This window comes from Strix aluco, chromosome Z (assembly GCF_031877795.1).
Source record: "Strix aluco isolate bStrAlu1 chromosome Z, bStrAlu1.hap1, whole genome shotgun sequence".
Classification (NCBI taxonomy): Eukaryota; Metazoa; Chordata; class Aves; order Strigiformes; family Strigidae; genus Strix; species Strix aluco.
This window is the reverse complement of record NC_133971.1, coordinates 773,713-792,253: the sequence shown is the minus strand read 5'-3', so window position 1 is coordinate 792,253 and position 18,541 is coordinate 773,713. Positions and strand designations below refer to the sequence as shown.

Genomic DNA, 18,541 nt, shown 5'->3' with positions numbered 1-18,541 from the left:
CCGCAAACAAATATCAACAATCACAACCTGACCGAATTCATTCTGCTTGAAGACAAAAGAGCAAGAAACTAGCCTTTAGATTCCTTCATCTAAACTAAAAAACACTCTTCAAGTAACAAGCGCTTACCACAGCCTGAGCGCTGCTAGAAGAAACTGGGGGGGGGGGGGGGCATCATTTTATTTAAGATAGTGAAGTAGTAACACAGTACTGTAGTGCTGGGGGTAGTGACCAGTTCCCTCACGGACACACCTTGACCCGGCCACCTTTAGAAGCCGGGTTTTACCTCCAGTCCCGTTTTATCTCTCTTCCCGGGGTTCAGCCGAACAAGGGTAAGAAGCTCCTCGCACCTTCCGAAACCTCACCGCCGGGTTTTGCTGCGCAGGCACCTACTGAACCGGCATTTCCAGGGAGACGCGGGTGCGCCCCGCTGGGCTGCCAACACCCCTGTTCCCTAAGGAGGGGCTGTCTGAGATCGGTGGGGCCGAACCCCGCCAAAGCCAAACCCGCAGAGCTGCGACCGCGCCGAGGGCTGAGATCCGGAGGACGCGGCCGGGCCCGGGGCGCGGGGCCGGGAAGGGGCTTTGGGGGGGTCCCGGCGCTGCCGGCTTGGCGCAGGACCCTCGGCCGGGGGGACCGGGCTGTCACCTCAGGGCGGTTACTCATCCCTGACAACGCTGGCGTCACGGCATCCCGAAAAAAGAGCCCCGAGAGGCTGCGGGAGAGGAGCCCCGCGGCGGCGATGGAGCCTCGGGGGTGGGTGCGGGATGGCGCGGGGGGGGGCGGCGCGGGGGCGGCGCCGGGACGGAGCCGGGGCTGGCTGAGCCCTCCTCCTGCCCGGACTGCTCGGGGACAGCGGGGTGCCCTGCCAGACCCTGCCCGAGCCCCTCAGGGAGGGTGGCGGTGCCCTTCCTCAGGGAGAGCCGGGGCGCCCAGCTCGGTCCCCTCAGGGAGAGCGGGAATATCTGCCAGACCCTGCCCGCTCCCCTCAGCGGGAGCCGAACCGCCCTGCCTGGCTCTGCCCGCTCCCCTCAGGGAGACCCAGGCGCCGTGCCGGGACCCCTCAGGGAGAGCCGGGACCCCTCAGGGGAGAGCCCGGACCCCTCAGGGGAGAGCCCGGACCCCTCAGGGGAGAACCGGGACCCCTCAGGGGAGAGCCCGGACCCCTCAGGGGAGAACCGGGACCCCTCAGGGAGAACCGGGACCCCTCAGGGGAGAACCGGGACCCCTCAGGGGAGAGCCCGGACCCCTCAGGGGAGAACCGGGACCCCTCAGGGAGAACCGGGACCCCTCAGGGGAGAGCCGGGACCCCTCAGGGGAGAACCGGGACCCCTCAGGGGAGAACCGGGACCCCTCAGGGGAGAGCCGGGACCCCTCAGGGAGAACCGGGACCCCTGCCCGACCCTGCCGGGACCCCTCAGGCAGAGCGGCAGCGCCGCGCCGGGTCCCCGCCCGCTGCCCTCAGGGAAGGACCGAGCCGCCCTGCCCGCCCCCGCCCGCTGCCCTCAGGACCCGCCCGGTCCCGTCCGGCCGCCGCGGTCGCGGGGTCCCCGCCGAGGTGCGGAGCGGGGGGGGGCGGTTGCTGCGGGGCGGGGGGGAGACGGCGCTTCCCAACTGCCCCGGAGCCGCGCGAGCGGGCAGAAGTTTCGGGGGCAGCGCGGAGGAAGGGAACGGAGGGAGGAGAGAGGGAGCCGATCCGGAACCGCCCGGCCGTACCTGCCCCACCAGGTCGTAGTCCAGCTCCCGGGCGATGGCTCTGGCGGCGTCGGGGCCCGCCGGGATTTCTGCCGCCCACTCGTTGAGGAACTGGCGCCCGGCGCTGCCGCCGCGGGCCGGGCAGCAGCAGCAGCAGCAGACGGCGAGCAGAGCCAGGGCCGAGCCCCGGCCGGCCCAGCCGCCACCGTCCATGGCCGCGGGGCGCGGGGGGAGCGGCCGGGCGGGCTGCGGCGGGGCGCCGCGTTGCCAAGGCGAGCGCCGGCCCCGGGAGCGGGGAAGCGGGAGGCGGCGGGTCCCTTCGGCTGCCGGCGCGGAGCGGCTGCCCGGGGCCGCGCGGTGCCCAGACCCTCCGGAGCCGGAATGGAAATGAGTGTTTACACGTCAAAACGACGACAGACAGCCTGACGTCAAAGTGTACCTGGCCCCCGAGCCGGAGGGGGGGTGAGGGGGGGTGATTCCCCCCGGGGGAGCGGGCGGGAGGGAGGAGGGAGGGAGGAGGGGGCGGGTCCCGGGGCGGCCGCTCCCCGCGGCGACACCTCAGCGGATTTATCACCGCCCCCAACCCGTCCCGTCCCGTCCCATCCCATCCTCATTCCATCCCACCCTCATCGCACCCCCACCCCATCCCCACCCCACCCCATCCCCATCCCACCCCATCCCCACCCCATCCCCATCCCACCCCATCCCACCCCATCCCCATCCCATCCCCACCCCATCCCATCCCTATCCCACCCCATCCCCACCCCATCCCACCCCATCCCCACCCCATCCCATCCCATCCCATCCCATCCCACCCCATCCCCATCCCATCCCATCCCATCCCATCCCATCCCATCCCTATCCCACCCCATCCCCATCCCATCCCATCCCATCCCATCCCATCCCATCCCATCCCATCCCTATCCCACCCCATCCCCATCCCATCCCATCCCATCCCATCCCATCCCATCCCATCCCATCCCATCCCATCCATTCCCATCCCCATCCCCTAGGACAGGGGTCCCGGGGGTCTGGGTCCCTGGGGTGTCACAGCTGTGCCGGGCTCAGCTTTGCACTGTTCGATGATCGTTACTGTAATTAGTGATCACGGGTGAGGTTCACCCCGAGCCCCCACCTCACCCTCTCCTCCCACTGCCAGGGGTTTTCTGACCCCCTGCCCCACCGTGTCCTTGGGAAGAGCAGCACTCACCTCCCCACCCTGGTGCAAGGTGAAGAACTGGGCATATAAAACAATTTTATTTTTTCTTTTTTTTTTTTTTTCAGTTAAGCTAATAACCCAGGACCTACCGCGCGGTAATGCTTGATTAATGCGCATCGTCCCCTGATACCTCCAACACACCGTAGGTATGCTGCATTAATTGGCACCGCTACTGGCTCTGATTATATAACAGATATCTTTATCCTGAAGTACAATTACTCATTTTAAATTCTCTCTTCTTCTTTTTTTTTTTTTAGTCACATCCAGTGGTCCGCACATTGCACTTTCTCAGCAAACACTGCAATTTGCTAAACGCTCGCTTATTTCCATATTTTCATTTTGCACCTGCATTTCCCCAGCTCCTCCTGCTTTACTCAGCTTTCCTAGTACCGTTTCATCATCTTTCCTCACAGGTCAGAAAACACCTCTAAAAACATTTCCTAAATGCCTGAAATGGAACATTTTAGCAGCTTCGGATTGTTGTTAACTGTATTTCACTGCTAGATTTAAACTTTTAAACTGGAAATTTTGGTAAGTTGCTTTTAGGTATCAGAGCTGTGCTTCAATAGCACTTTCCTTCTGTTTATTATAGTGACGGATGTGCCTGCCCTGCTCTTCACTGGCTTCTAAAGCAGGAAGAGCATGGAAAGCATAAATACAAAACAGCAAGGAGTGGAAAATACTGTGAAAAGCTGACTTTTGGTGTCTGAAATCTCAGCCTTGGACATCGTGCCAGGACAGGCATGGTTCAGAGGGCTGCTGGGGACCCGTGTGTTCCCGGGGATGAGGGGATTGTAACCGCTGCAGCTGAAGTGCCGGGTACAGGAGCCCAAAATAAAGGGGATCTGAATGGATCGAGGGAGGGGAACAAGCACGAGGATGTTATAAGGATACCAGAATTATAAGGGTACCAGAAACCTCAACAGAATATCAATAAATATCAATATAAAATAGAACAGAAAGTAAAATGTCACTACAGCACCATCCTGGTATTCACCCACACTCACTTTCTGCAACGTGGTGTAACCACAGGACAGGGTTTCTCAAAGTCAAACTCGGACATGTGTTTTCTGTTCATTTTCGTCTATTGTATTCACCACATAATTTTCTCAGTGTTCACTGCCAAAAACCTATTTTCTCCACTTTCCTGGACAGATGCCTTAAAGATCCCCCTGCTCCATCGTTAGCAAAGTGTTTCTGAGCTCCTTTTAAATGTGGATGTCTCGCCAAGCCATCGCTGGGTCGACGCGGGTTTTTCCTGCGTCAGTTCTACCACTGCTGTGCTACCCAAAACACAGAGGGCTTTTTACCTCTCATTTCTCATCACGGAGACTGCAACTTGGCTTGAATTTTACATTTTATATTAAGCAACTGTGCAGAAACATTATCTGCATACAGAATTGAAGTGAGAGTCATAGGTATGTATAATGACAATTTATATTCCCAAGTCTTAAGTGGTGGTTAGAACATCTACATCCCTGAGAGTGTTCTGAAAATCTCGGGACTCTTTTCTAAATGATTAATTCATTCACATGCATTTATTTATTGGGATATCCTTCTGTGCAGGACTTTGGTTAGATGGGCTGTGTGCAGCGTCCTGAGCTGTGCTGGAGAAGGAGCTGCAACCCAAGGTTGGTTGTCTCATCCATTAATGAAGGACGCTGTCCAAGCCACCACCTTCCCACCTAAGAATAGCAGAATAAAAAGGAACAGCTTGCTCGGCAGCATCAGGTGGAGTCAACGATAATTGTTTCATGCTCCATAAACAATTCGGGTTTGTTGTTTATCAGTGAAAGATTTATTCAGCCCCTAGTGCGCCCCACGGTATTCTACATGAGTGTAAAATCAGAAACAAGACCAATTAAAATATTATTTCAACTTCAGTTTAACATGATATTCAAGACAGACGTGCTTCCAGAGGATCTACGTCTGACAAGGACCTCTCTGCATCTGGTGAGGTGTTGTGAGTAAAGCAGCTCTTCAGTGTTTTTTCAGCATGTGATAGCTGAGTGGGAATTACTATGTTTCCAAAGCTGAAGTGTCTTCTTGTAGACCAAGTGCAAAATGTTTCCTGGCACATAGGTGAGATATCCATCAACACAGTGTGTCATACTGAGTATGAGATCCTCACCCACCAAGAACTGTAGCCACCGGCTGCAGGACAGCCGTGAACGAAACCCCTCAGTCCTGATTTTGACCTAACGATTGTCTTTCTTGCTGAGGCAAATAATGACAGAGCAGAGATAAACAGGAATGGAGCACAAGGAGAACCGAAGGCAGGCAAAAGAATTAAGTTTATCTGCAGAAAAAATCAAGAGGCTTCAGGGGAATGTCATCATTTTATGATCTCATTATTTTGAAAGAATCTCACTATTTTGATGAAGAAGAAGGGCACCGCGTAATGACATTTTGTTCTGAATCAGTCAGAAGGTAAAAGCCAGAGAGCAAATCCATCTCTGATGCTCCTTCATGAAGCCATTTGAAGCCATCTTGCCATTCGATTTGGCAAGATGAAACTAACCATTCTTTTCTCTACCCACAGAACTTTCAACATGTAAACTGAATTAGGTTAAAATGTTGGTCTTTCTTGATGAGTAAAGGATAAGCCCTCACTGCGGGAAGCTGGAAGAGGCCACACCTGGAGTATTGTGTCCAGTTTTGGGCACCTCAATACGAGAGAGATCTCGAGGTGCTGGAGCGAGTGCAGAGGAGGGCAACGAGGCTGGGGAAGGGCCTGGAGAATAAATCCTGTGAGGAGAGATGGAAGGAGCTGGGACTGTTCAGTGTGAGGAGGAGAAGGTGAGGGGAGACCTCATCACTCTACAGCTCCCTGAAAGGACATTGTAGAGAGGTTGGTGCTGGTCTCTTCTCACAGGTGATTAGTGACAGAACAAGGGGGAACGGCTTTAAACTGCAACAGGGGAGGTTCAGACTGGACATGAGGGAAAAATGTTTCCCAGAAAGAGTGGTCAGACAGTGGAACAGGCTGCCCAGGGAGGGGGTGGAGTCCCCATCCCTGGGTGTGTTTAAGGGCCGTTTGGATGAGCTGTTGGGGGATGTGGGGTAGGGGAGAACTTTGTAGAGTAGGGCTGAGGGTTGGGCTCGATGATCCTGAGGAGCTTTTCCAACCTGAGTGGTTCTGGGATTCTGAGGCATGTTTACGAAGCAGGAGGAAGACATCCTGAACGCGTTACTGCGTCCCGGCGCTCTGCCAATGAATTGACAGGGAAAGACGAGGCCAGTCTCAGTGCCGGGGATCTTCCACCACCACGGGCAGCCGGAGCAGAGGCCCATCCACCACCGGCCTTGCTCTGAAAGAAGTAGCGGTGCAGGGACAGAGACACTTGCTTTGTGGGAAGAGATCAACGCACGGGGATCGAAGCTCAACCCGATGCCAGGCTCAGTGTTCCGGCTACTACCAGCGTTCACCACTCGAGGGTGGCCCTGGGGCTGTTCTGCTGGCTGAGCCCGCTCCCAGCAGCTTCCAGCCGGGCTCGCTGCCAGTTTGGCAGCACACCTCCGACTTTCACCCAACCGCCCAGAAGCTGCTCTGTGCTATCAGCCACGAGGAGCAACGCCGTCTTCTTTCTTTTATTTCTCCTCCACGGGCATTCACCTAGAAGGACTATGCGTTGCAGAAAAGCTGTTCCATAAAGTGACCGCTGGTATTTCTGCCCACCTCTCATTGCAAAATCTGCCCGTTACTAACACTGCAAGATCAGCGGATCTTACGCAGCTGTCGGGAGCTAAAAGCTTGATAAAACCTCAGGTTGTAAAGCATAAAACCAGCTGGTTACGCAGGTGTCAATATTATTTTACTGATCCAATTTGAAAGGTCCAATTTGAGAATGTTAACGCCGTTCAAATGGGAATTTGTGTTACATGTGGCTTTAATTTGCCAAGTCAGAGCACCACATTTTAAAGTGAGAGTAGCTGGAAAGGCAGTTTGATGGCTAAAGTGGATGTGGTCGCTGCTGCGGTTTAATTATTTAAATACTAAAAAGGGTTGTGCTGCTTGTATTTGATTTGGCTGTGGACCAAAGAACACTCTTGAAACCCACTCTTTTTCGGTAACACTATTTCTTTTTCTGCAGGAGCCAACACTACAAAGTAATTGAAGGATAAGTATAAAAGAAGCCATATGCGTAGGCAATCACACAGAATATGGGAAACACCTGTTTTTCCGTCAATTACTGCCTGCAAACTAGTGGGGCATGTTTATTTTGGGGGCATTACATTTGCTTGGGTAATAGCGCATGACACATTTTCAGTTTTACGGCAGACGAACACTGAGAACAGCTAATCATATCTGTGTAAATGAAACACAAACATGCCTTCCCAGCCATACGGGCGGTTAAATAGGGGCCTAATGACACCAGGCATTACCCGCTGCACACTCCCCGGCAAGCAGGAAGCAGTTGGTGAACAACCGTCCATTTGTAGCAACCTGGCTAATTCTGTTTGCTCTACGGCTCAAACTAATTCAAGCAAAAAGCCTGGAACATGCATAGGCGGGGCTGTAGGAGAGGCGGAAAACCCCAGAAAAACATCAATAATGTCGTTATTCGGAAGAGACTAAGACCCCTGAAGTATTTTACTGCTGGCAATAGGAAGGGGCACAGTTGCAAATTCATAATCCAGGTAACAGAGGGGATCAAAGACAGGGAATATTTTAAGGGAATGTTTTATCAACTTCAGCTACATAGATATAAACCCCAACATTTTTAAGTTCTATGTCTTTGGGTCATACTTTTACCTACGGTAAAGTACTTTGTTGTCCTCACTTGCAAGCTCTTCAATAAATCCCTAAGTGAGGACCAATAGATTCATAAATTGTTGTCATATTTTAATAACAGCATAAATAATATTTAGCATTGACGAAAACACTGCTGAGAATTCAGAATTACTATTTTCATTACACATTTAATTTAAAGGGGGTGGTTTTGTAGAAGTCTTTTTAGAAGACTAAGTACATTGATAAATTATTTTTAAATGGCTCTTATACAGTGTTCTTCCTCTTCATGTTCCATTTCAAGTGTGATGAAAAAGAGAAAAGACCGGAAGGAACAGAGAGCATGAATACGTGAGAGGAGAGTAAAAATACATGGGTAAACAGATTAAACCCCACTCATAGCTATATAAAAATCTACATTAAAAAATTGTGTATTCCTCAACTCTCTCTTATTTTTTGGAACTTATGAGTAAGTAACAAAAAGTGACAATAAATTATTGGTTTTGGTGAAAATTTATGGCAATGTTTCTTGTGTGAGGAAAGGGCAGCCTCACTGAAGAAACCTGTGAGAAACCAAAAAGTGCTTCCTACCAAAGTCCCATAACGCACACAAGTAATGGAAAGGAAAAGAATCACAGAACAGAATAGAATCACAGGATCATTGAGGCTGGAAAAGACCCTTAAGATCATCGAGTCCAACCATTAACCCCACTGCCAAGCCCACCACTAAACCATGTCCCTAAACGCCACGTCTACATATCTTTTACACACCCCCAGGGCTGGTGACTCCACCACTGCCCCGGGCAGCCTGTTCCAGAGCTTGACAACCCTTTCTATGGCAAGTAACGGCTGACGTTAGATGGTCAGCCTGTTGCGGAGAGGGGAGCAGTGCCCATCACCTACCAAGTTGCTTTTGGTGGTTACCCCAAGCGCAGGTGAACACAGGGGGAGTGGAAGCGTGTGGCTTTTACCTCCATCCTGCCAGGGCATTTCATTGTGTTCCACCTAACTGGGCAGGATGGCACCTGACTGCCCTTCCCAGGCCACGTCAGCGCCCGAGGTCACCTCTCCAGGAGATGCACCTACCCTCTGTAAAACTTGCCTGAAATCAGGCAGATTTGTTCAAACAGGGGAAAATTCCTCTCATCCCCGTTTCACCTTAACACTTAACTTTGACTTGCACTAGGTCAATGAAGAATCAACTTCAGTCTAACCCTTCTCAAACTGAAATTAAAAAGTCCCCTTGTTGGTTTGAGCAGTACAGCCGAAGCAGCATCAGGCTGCGGATGGGCAGGGCTTTGCTCGTCCTCGGGGCAGTGCTCCAGGTGCCTGTGCTCTACGTCCCGCACTGCCGAGTGACACCCAGCCGTACGCTCTGCTTCGGGGTGCTCTCAGTCTAGTAAGTGTGGATTTATATCAAATTATTAAAACCCAGCTTGAAAGGTGCAAGTGTTTTTGCTATGGAAGCACCGCTGACAGCTGGAAAAGAGTTTTTAAATATTCTCCGAGCTGAGGTTCAGCTCTGATAAAGCAGTGGCATTTCAAAGGAAATCACTCACCCCCGACCAAAGCTGCTGTCTAAATACAGACCCAACCCTCCCGTGCCGACGTGTCGCGCATGATATTGGAAGAATTTTAACCAGTGCTGAGCAGTGTGGTAGCCAAAGCAAATGCAATTTTTAGGGATAGGGCATGCATTTTAGAAAATGCTTTAAAGATGCAGTAGTAAAATTGGAGGATTTCCACAGTGGATTCGCACAGGCCCACACCCCCCCATCTCACACTGCCCCATAACAGGTCTGTCTGCCTACCCCCGTGCTGCGTCACGCCACTCTCTCTGCTCATTAGAGGCTTTTCCGGATCCCAGTAATGCCGAGTAAGATGCTTCTCTTATCCCATATACATACTCAGCCCGTCAAAGATGCCTGGATCTTCCCATGCTAGGCTCTGCATCTGTTGCGTTGATGAATTCTTTCCCCAGAGGATTTTTAGTGGGGTTTTCAAAAACCTTCTGCACTTCTGGAAATGTGATTCTGAAATAACAAAACCAAGATGTCAGCCTAAATAAAAAGATTATTAAGAGTGCAAAGTTATTAAATATCCTCACATACGTGGTGGGTTGACCTTGGCTGGCTGTCAGGCACCTACCCAGCCGCTCTCTCACTCAACCTCCTCAACGAAGTGGGGGAAAGAAACAAGCTGCAGTAACTCATGGGTTGAGATAAGGACAGGGAGATCACTTGCCGATTACTGTCATGGGCAGAACAGATATGACTTGGGGAAATTTAATTTAATTCAACTTAATTAATTCAATTTAATTGGCAATAATTTATCGCTGATTGAAAATAGAGTAGGACGGTGAGAAGCAAAGATAAGAAGTAAAACACCTCCTCCCTGCCATGGGTTTAAACCCACGACCCTGTGATTAAGCATCCCACACCATACCAACTGAGCTGCCCTGGCCCTGCTGACCTCAGGAGACCCAGACCCTTTCCTGCTCTGCAGAGGCTTGGCCTGTGCCCATCATATCTTCATTCAGCACCATCAGAGGAGGGTGGTTGAGAGGGACCCAGACCACCTCTGAAGATGCCAGGGATGAGATAGTGACTCAACACCCAAGTAGAGTCATTGCCCCGGTAGTCACAAAGGAGCACTGGGCACAGAGGTGGATGGATCCATACCATTGACTAGTAAGGAAGAGGTGACCCCTCCTGAGCAGCGTTCTTCCCCCTCAGTTTTTGTGTTTGTGTTTGTGGGCCTCATCATCTCACTTCCTGAAGTCCTCTCCACTGGTCAACAGGAAGAACCAAGGGATGGCACCTGGGTACACTGGGGTCTCCCTTTCCCTCTAGTTATGAGGAAGAAGGATCTGATCAGGAATTTGAGATAAAGACAGCAATCAGGAGAGGTAGTGGACAAAACTTGGACTAGACATGGCCAGAGAGTGGAATGATTGTGGAGAATCTTTTGTTGTTGTAATGTTGTGAGGGGTCAAGCGGTGGAGTTTTACTGTGTGTGCAATTTGTCCACTTCTGTTGGTGTTGAGATGAGGTTACTCTGATTTTGGTGTGGGGAATGTTTTGGTGTAGGGAGAGGTGCCCATGTGGGAGCTGGTTCTCACTCAGGATCTGTGGCCTGTGGAGAGGACCCGTGCTGGCACAGGTTTATCCTGAAGTGCTGCAGCCCAGGGAAGAGACCCACGCTGGAGCAGGAGAAAAGTGTGAGGAGAAAGGAGTGTCAGAGGACATGTTATGAACTGACCACAATCCCTGTTCCTCATCCCCCCACACTGCTGGGCTGGGAGGAGGCAGAAGAGTCAGGAATGAAGGGGTTGAGCCCAGGATGAAGGCGGGAGGTGCTTTTAGCTTTCCTCCTTGTGTCTAACCATTCTCCATTTCTAGTTGGCAATGACAAATTAATTTTCACCAAGTCATGTCCATTTTGCCTGTGATGGCAAATGGTAAGTGATATCCCTGTCTTTATATTGACCCAAAATGACCAAAATGTCTTTATATTGACCCATTGAGGAAGGGGGGTGAGAGAGCAGCTGGGTTGGCAGCTGGCACTCAGCTGAGGTCAACTCACCACAGTCCTTTTTGGTGCCAGTACTGGGTCTGGCTGGGGCGGAGGTCACCTTCTGGTACGGTGCTGAACTTCACGCCTGGGCCTCAGCCAGCGCTGGTGACTCGCTGGTGTTTTGGCTGTCGCTGCTCCGTGCTCACGCAGCGTTGAGGCTTTACCTCTCTCTCTTCCACCCTGCCCCAAAGCAAGGAGGCTGGGCGTGGGATGGAGGTTGTGGGGGGACGTGGAGGTATGACAGCTGACCAGCGGGATGTCCCATGCCATATGACATCACGCTCAGCAACACAAGCTCAGGGAAAGGAGGAGGAAGGGGGGACATTAGTGATTATGGCATTTGTCTTTGCAAGTAACCAATAACCGAGCTGAGGCTCCACTTCCCAGGAAGCAGGTGGACATCTGCCTGCCTATGGGACCTAGTGAGTGAAATCTTTATTTTGCTTTGCTTACATGTGCAGCTTTTGGTTTCCTTGTAATGAACGCCATTATCTCAACCCATGAGTCTTTTCACCTTCCTTTGACTCTTTTCTGCCCACTTCCCAGGAAAGGGGAGCGAGTGAAAGGCAGGGTGGATGCTTGGCTGCCAGCCGGGGTCAGCCCACTGCAATATGCCGTTAAGGTATATAAATAATCACAGAGGTATTGTACATGCTGAGATTTAGGACTTTTTAACATTAAAGGGGACAGGGGAGCCAAGAAGAGATACAAGACCCCTTCCCCGCCTCTACTCTCTCAGCATTGCCTGCTGGCGCAACAGAGAGCTGATCCCCACAAGCAAGACAGAACCAGTAGTCATCCAGGGAGCAATGAGCCGGGCTGGTGGGGCACCGAGGGAGATGCTGCTTTCCTTAAACAGGCAGGAAAACTACCGCCAGGCACACACCTCAGGGTTACCGAACTGAGGTTGTAACCTGAGCCCAGCTCTGTGAATTTAATATTATATACCATAAGGTGACTGCCAGTTATCTGAAGAACTATTTCCTTTATAATTTATAAAAATAGCAACTTCAAGTGTGACTGGATGATGTATTCTCATCCTGTATTTGGGGAAAGCCACACAAGACGGAGAAGGGTGTATGTCTTCAAAGCAATCTTCCCTAAATCGCCTTTCTCACGCCAAAACAATCACAGAAATTTCCTGCTCCTGCCTACAAAAGGCATGTTGCGCTTCCCCTAACTACCGTGACTGCGTCCAGGGAAGAGCAATCTGACAGCCTCTCCTCTAAGAAAAGACAAACCAGGCAGAGCACGGTGCCGTGGACTGGGGGAGACAGGAGAGAGGACCACGCGGAGCAAATGAGGCTGATCGCGTGAGCAAAGAAAATTTAGCTCCCAACAAGCTAAACTTAATTCCAGTGACAGCTGAAAACATTAAGTATCTTCCAGGATGACGGTGTCTAGCCACAGGCAAAACCGTGCTTTCTGGAGAATACACTCAATCGAGTATCATTAGAAAGGAGACATAAAAGGTTAGCAAAATCAAAGCAAACGCATTTGAAACTTCAGGCCAATCCTCTCGAATAAATGTTTCAGTAGCCCTGCCACAGCCGTCAGGTTGGGTGTTATTTATAATCAGAATAACCTATGCTACCATAACATTGCTGGGAAGTTGCTTGGAACTACATAAATAGAAATACTTGTTTTATCTTGAAATTTTAGATAACGTTTAATAAACCCTCTTCTCTGAAATATGCCATTACGGACAGCTTGATTTTCTAAGCTGCTTTCCACCAACCCATCTTCTTTGTCTTCTGTCTTCTGTTGTCTCTGATATGTTTGAACAGGACTGCACATAAAGATTTATTTAACCAAATTAAAGACAAAGACTTTTTCAGATACGAGCAAGTGCTTCCAGCTGGCTCCCCACAGATCAAACACTTTGGCTTTGTATTTTATTCTTTGAATCTTACAAGTTAATAACAATTCCATCTAAGATTAATACCAACAACGTTTCTAGACTAGGTTATCCTAAATAATTTTGTTGGGTGTTTTTTGCAACAACAAGAGAATATTTTCAGGTTCCTCTGTATTTTTATATAACCAGCATGAAATCCTGTTGCTAAGCAGAAAGCAAAATCAATATAGAAGGCAAGCCATTACCAGCTCTTTTTTGAATTGCTGTAGACATTTCACTTTCTTGTAGCCTCTTCTCTTTAAACTGTCATAAAAATCTGACATGACTTTTCGACCAGTGTTTTGTATTTCAGCATATTCTGGAATGCATCGCATAAAAAGTTGTGCTATTTGACTAAAAGGTACCATTTTGATGAAACTGCTAAGGCAGTCTCCACTATTAAATGACCACCTCTGAAGAAGGACTGAAACAGGCTGAATTTTATGTAGACTCCTTCCACTAATCTGCCAGTATTTGCACGGCGCTTTCTCTTCCAGTCAAATCACAGCAACAGAAATTGTTGCTGAAATGCTTCATTGTAAAAAATTCCTTATGTTCACTGTTGCAGGAACCATTTAAAAGCTTACTCTCTGTATAAAGAAAAAAGAATAAAATCTCCTTTTACTTGCATTTAATTTAGTTTTATTTAGCAGGAAGCACTCAGTGAATGATCAATCTCCTCCCTCAAAGCTGCAAGAGTCCGTGAGGGCTCACGGTGCCTCACACGTGCCTGGGAAGGGTCGTGCAGAGGAGTGGGGGTCTTTCCCGGCGGCTCATCCTTTGTCCTTGCCATGGGCCTGGCAGAGGTGTATTTGCCAACCCCCCAGCAGCTTTAGCGGTGTCTCCTCTAGTGCCAAAGCTGACTCCCCGCTGACAATTTGGCGGCTGCTCGGGCATGACTGGGGAACAGGAACCAAATGGACACATTTATCCAGTGCTCAGAAACCCTCTTGAGGAGGAGTGTGCCAACTGCTCGTGGCTACAGACAGGGACATTCTGATGGCTCTGGCTGTGCCACGTGCACCTGCCTGGGTCATCCTTACCCATGGGTCTCTGCACTGAGCTCTGCGCTTAGACCTGTCTTAAATGACCTGCCAAAATTCATACCGGCACGGCCAACTGCATGGCCAACTGCATGACCAGAATGGTCAACGACGTGCCAGCGCCTGGCTGGTGTCTGCGTGGCTGTATTGCTCGCTCTCGGCCTCACCAGGGAGGAGACAAGATGGACTAATGGTCCTGACTGTCTGACGTGTCTGTCCAAACCCTGAGCTGCAGGAGACTTGTGCTGTCGTGTTTGTGCGCCTCAACGTTGTGTGAAGCTCTGGACTAACCCAACCAAACAGACACAGCCCCAGTCTACCCTCTCCCTAGGACAAGCATTCTGCTAAATCTTCTCTGTGGTGCTGACTGCCAATCTGTGCAAAAATCAACTGCTTCACTTCTTTAAGCTGGAAATTCCTCTTGGCACTTGTGAAAAAAATACAAAAATATTCCGTCCTGAATACCCAGGACAGAAATAAATATCTCGTGATTGAGCAGATATAGCACAGCTTTTGCTGGATTAAAAGGATGATTAATTCATACACTTTATACTTATAAAAGTTATTTTGGAAAGAGCGTGAGCAATATATGCCTGGAAATTCCTAGTTAGATTCAAGAGCATGTTGGAGTGAGTAAGCGCACACCCACTGGAGCAGATGTTTGTTTGCACTATCGCAGTGCATGTATCACCTACCCAGCTGACTTCAGAGACGAGAGGGGGTGGTTAAAAGATGCTGCTGAATTCAAAGTGACCGTGTCATTCATTTTATTATTGCGCTTCTCAGAGTAAACAGTTCTTGGAGAAAATTTCAAAAGAAAAGGCAGACGAGAGAGAGGAGACAGCTCTGAAACCATTTCCCTGAGCAGGGGTTTCTGGGCTGACACCTTTCTCTGAGATTAAAAAAAAAAGTGGAAAAAAAAAAAGCGGGAAGGCAGCAGCACTGGATTTCTCCAGCAGCAGCAGGGTAAAGCGTCAGAGACATTCAAGCAGTCGAGCAGGGTGTCAGCCACCTGATATTTTTCTAACGAGCTCCCTGGGATTCTCCACGCTGCTGCTTTAGCAGGTCAGGGATGGTCTCTGCTGCAACTCCCCGGCTCTGCTGCGCTCCAGGCGCCCAGTTCCCAGGACGGATTTTGGGGCACTCCTCGGTCTGTGCGCTGCTTCTTCCCTTCTCCTGCCTCGCCTTCCCTTCCCCTCCCATCCCTTCCCTCCTTTTACTGATGAAATTTAAAGAGCTTTTGAATCAAAATCTTGATATTTCATCAGGTTGCTTCCTTCAGTGAAAATCCATCCTGTTCCCACAGTAATAAATGTTTCCAGACAGGCATCTTAGGATCTCATTTATGCGCTCGCACGCCCACACTGCGGTTGCGGGGGCTGGTACCGGGCCCCGTCAGCGTCCGTCTGTCTGGGAGCCTCATCGGCTGCAGATCGGGGGCAGGCGACGGTTGTCAGAAAGGCAGGGGCAGGAGCGGTTGTCAACCTCCATTTCTACCTCTCCTTCTGCCTTGTGTGAGCAGTGAAAGGGACAGTAAAACCCAAAGCTGCCATGGAGAAGTCTCACACCGGTGTGTGAGTTAAAAGAAAAATCAAAAAGCCCCAAATTATTCAGATCTGAGGTTCCACCACCATTTCTAACACCAGTTTGTCAGCTCTTAATTTGGAAAGAAAGACAAAAATTGCAGATCTGCTTCAGCTGAAGGAAATAATGACATGTGTCCTGATTTTACAGACCCAAAGAAAATCATGAGAAGAAATCCCAATTTTTTTTTTTAGTATGTACCCTGATGCTCTCACATAATTTCCTTTGGGAGAGTGGTAAATTAACAGATCTATCACTGATACGGCATGATTCATCAGCTTACGCTTTACAAAGAGGAACAGAATTGTTATTTCTTTTTTTACGCAGAGGAAAACTGGAGGAAAAGGAGATGCAGTGACTTACGAGGGACCATGCAGCGAGGCAGATGAAATTGAGGCATCCCAAGTGCCAGGCCAGTGCTCTATCCAGACAGTGGGTTAACATAAAGAATCCATAGTGCTTTTCATTCCTCATGTCCACTGAAGTCACTTTCCAAGCACTGAAATAGCTTACTTAGAATGCTCTTAATTTTTCATGTTGGAGTTATCTTTGCGCTCCAAAGGGAGGAGAAGGTGGAAAAGATATTTACTGATAAACAACAATCACCACTGTTCAGGGCTTTTAAATCCCATTCTCTACAGTGCACTTTGCTGATACCAAACCAAAGTGAACATATGTCCACAAAACAGCAGCGATAAATCCTGCTTTGGGTGGAAAAAAACACTAGTACTTACTGAAAGTGTTAAGAGATTATTTAATTTGCAGAAAGACACAAAATTTGTTATGATATACAGAGAGCTTGTATATAACCCGATTGTTTTCTTATTACACTGCATCTTTAGCATAAATTGCACCGACACCTTCACATTTACCCTGAGCTTTACTTGCAGCTGAGGTGAATAATGGACAGGGACCCTGCAAACCTCGCTGCCGTGGTGTAGGCGCCATGACTCAGATTAAACTTTGTGTCTGAAGGGAAGGCCAGACTTTATATATACACGGGCAAGGAGCATTTGTAAGTTCCCCCCGCTGTTTATGCAGGCAAAGTGGCAGGGGAGGGGGATGAAAACATGTTGTACGGCTCTTAATATAACTTGCTGCTACAGGTCCTTGCCAAGGGAGAGCAGGGCAGAGCTCTGAGCCAGCTCACACTCGAGAGACCACGATCACCCCAATCACTAAAACACCCTCTTCCCGCAGCGGCCAGACGTACATGGGAACAACAGACATGACCTGGCTGGTGACATACGTAGGATATGAATATGGGGATTCATCTGCTGAACATAAGCCCAGTTTTGATTATTATTTATGTACATCTGCGTCTTAATTTCTATGATCCCATAAAAATCTTCTTTAAGCCTTGTTGAGGGCAGGAGATAAGATATTGGAGACATGTTGAGTCTCATCTCTGCCTATGATCACGTCGGCATCATTTTGGGGAAAATGTGACACTGGGTTTGATTTACTCCTCCCAGAGCGTATGTTTCTTAAACAAAAGCAAGCAGTCATCCAAAAATGGGAAAATCCATGGCTGTGTCACTTTGACAGCAATCCTGCCCCTTTTTCTCTTGGGTGGCCCCCGGCACTGCCCACGCAGGTGGGTTTGTGCCCCAAGGAGAGGACAGAAACCCCCTTCCCCACCCCCTGGGGACACAGCAGAAGGGTGCCAGCAGGTTTTCAGGAGCCTGTGGCCCCTCAGCTTCCTGTGGTGACCCCCCCGATGCCCCCTCCCGGGGTCTACCATGGGGTTGGTCCCCACACACGGCAGGGGACAGGAGAGCACCGGGTTAGGGGGTCTCTGCCTGAGGCAGCCCTGCAATTGTGAGCCCACTTTCTGTCTGCTGCACTCCTCCAACATAAAATGTTTGATCCTGGCTTCTATTTTAAAGGATCCATTGTGCTCTGTCCAGGCGATGCTGTCATGTCTTCTTTTTCTCTTCCATTTGATCTGAAATAGAAGAGAATAAAAACTCTGCTCTCTGGCTCCTTGTCTCTGAGAGGACCCAACACTGCTGTATTAATAAGGGCTGGAGAACAAGGCACAAGTAGGAAGGAAGTGAAAAAAATGTTGCATGTGAAAAAGCAGAAGCCCTGAAGCAAGTTTTTTCATGTCAAAACACTTGTTGGCTGCTTGTTTCAAGGGTTTCAATTTAAACAATATATGAAAGGCAGTGGTCTGGATCCTTCTAGCTGGAGCTTTGGGGAGATCAAGGAGAGTGCCACAGCTGCTGCTGCACTGTGCTACCAAGATGCTCTCATGATGCTCTTGTTGGAATTTATTTTTAGAGATGGAAACCTCTGCTTTTCTATGATACTCAGCACTGCTGCACCAGGAAGGCTGTCAGAAGGAATTCAGCTTCTGTGCTCCCGTTTCCTGTGACCTTAACATCTACAGCTCTGAGCTCTGCTCGACATTTCCAGCAAAACCTTCCTCTCCAGATTGTCTTGATTTTTTTTAAGCATTGACGCCACTCATAAAATTTCACAAAAATAAGATAATTAGTGCTGCTTGTAAGTAACTTTTAGGGAAATGTCAGCTGCTCTGCATTCAGCATATGCTGAAGCAGTATTCTTCAAATGCTTGAAATTTCATATCCAGCTTCCTGTGGATGAACAGGTCACATCCAAGCTGTGTTACGACTGAAGTGGCATCAGAAAATTATAGATATCAGCAACCTGCAGGCTGTGTTAAATATGAACGACTAAAATTATCGCTGAAGGAAACAAGGAAGGTGAAGTGAGATTTCCAATAAGAGCTTTGTGCTAGTGGGGGATGCCTGGTTTTGGCAAGAGTTTA

At 49.6% G+C, this 18,541-nt stretch overlaps 1 protein-coding gene across 2 annotated transcripts in view; it reads right to left on the bottom strand.

Annotated features, from left to right (window-relative positions):
• The window catches only part of PCSK1 (proprotein convertase subtilisin/kexin type 1), a 31,053-nt gene extending 29,008 nt beyond the window's left edge, over positions 1–2,045 (bottom strand). For both annotated transcript variants that reach the window (XM_074813595.1, XM_074813596.1), the window contains exon 1: positions 1,715–2,045. In XM_074813595.1, coding sequence (XP_074669696.1) covers positions 1,715–1,906 — 192 coding nt within the window. In that variant the 5' untranslated portion in view covers positions 1,907–2,045. The remainder of the gene's footprint in view (positions 1–1,714) is intronic.
• Positions 2,046–18,541: the final 16,496 nt, after the last annotated feature.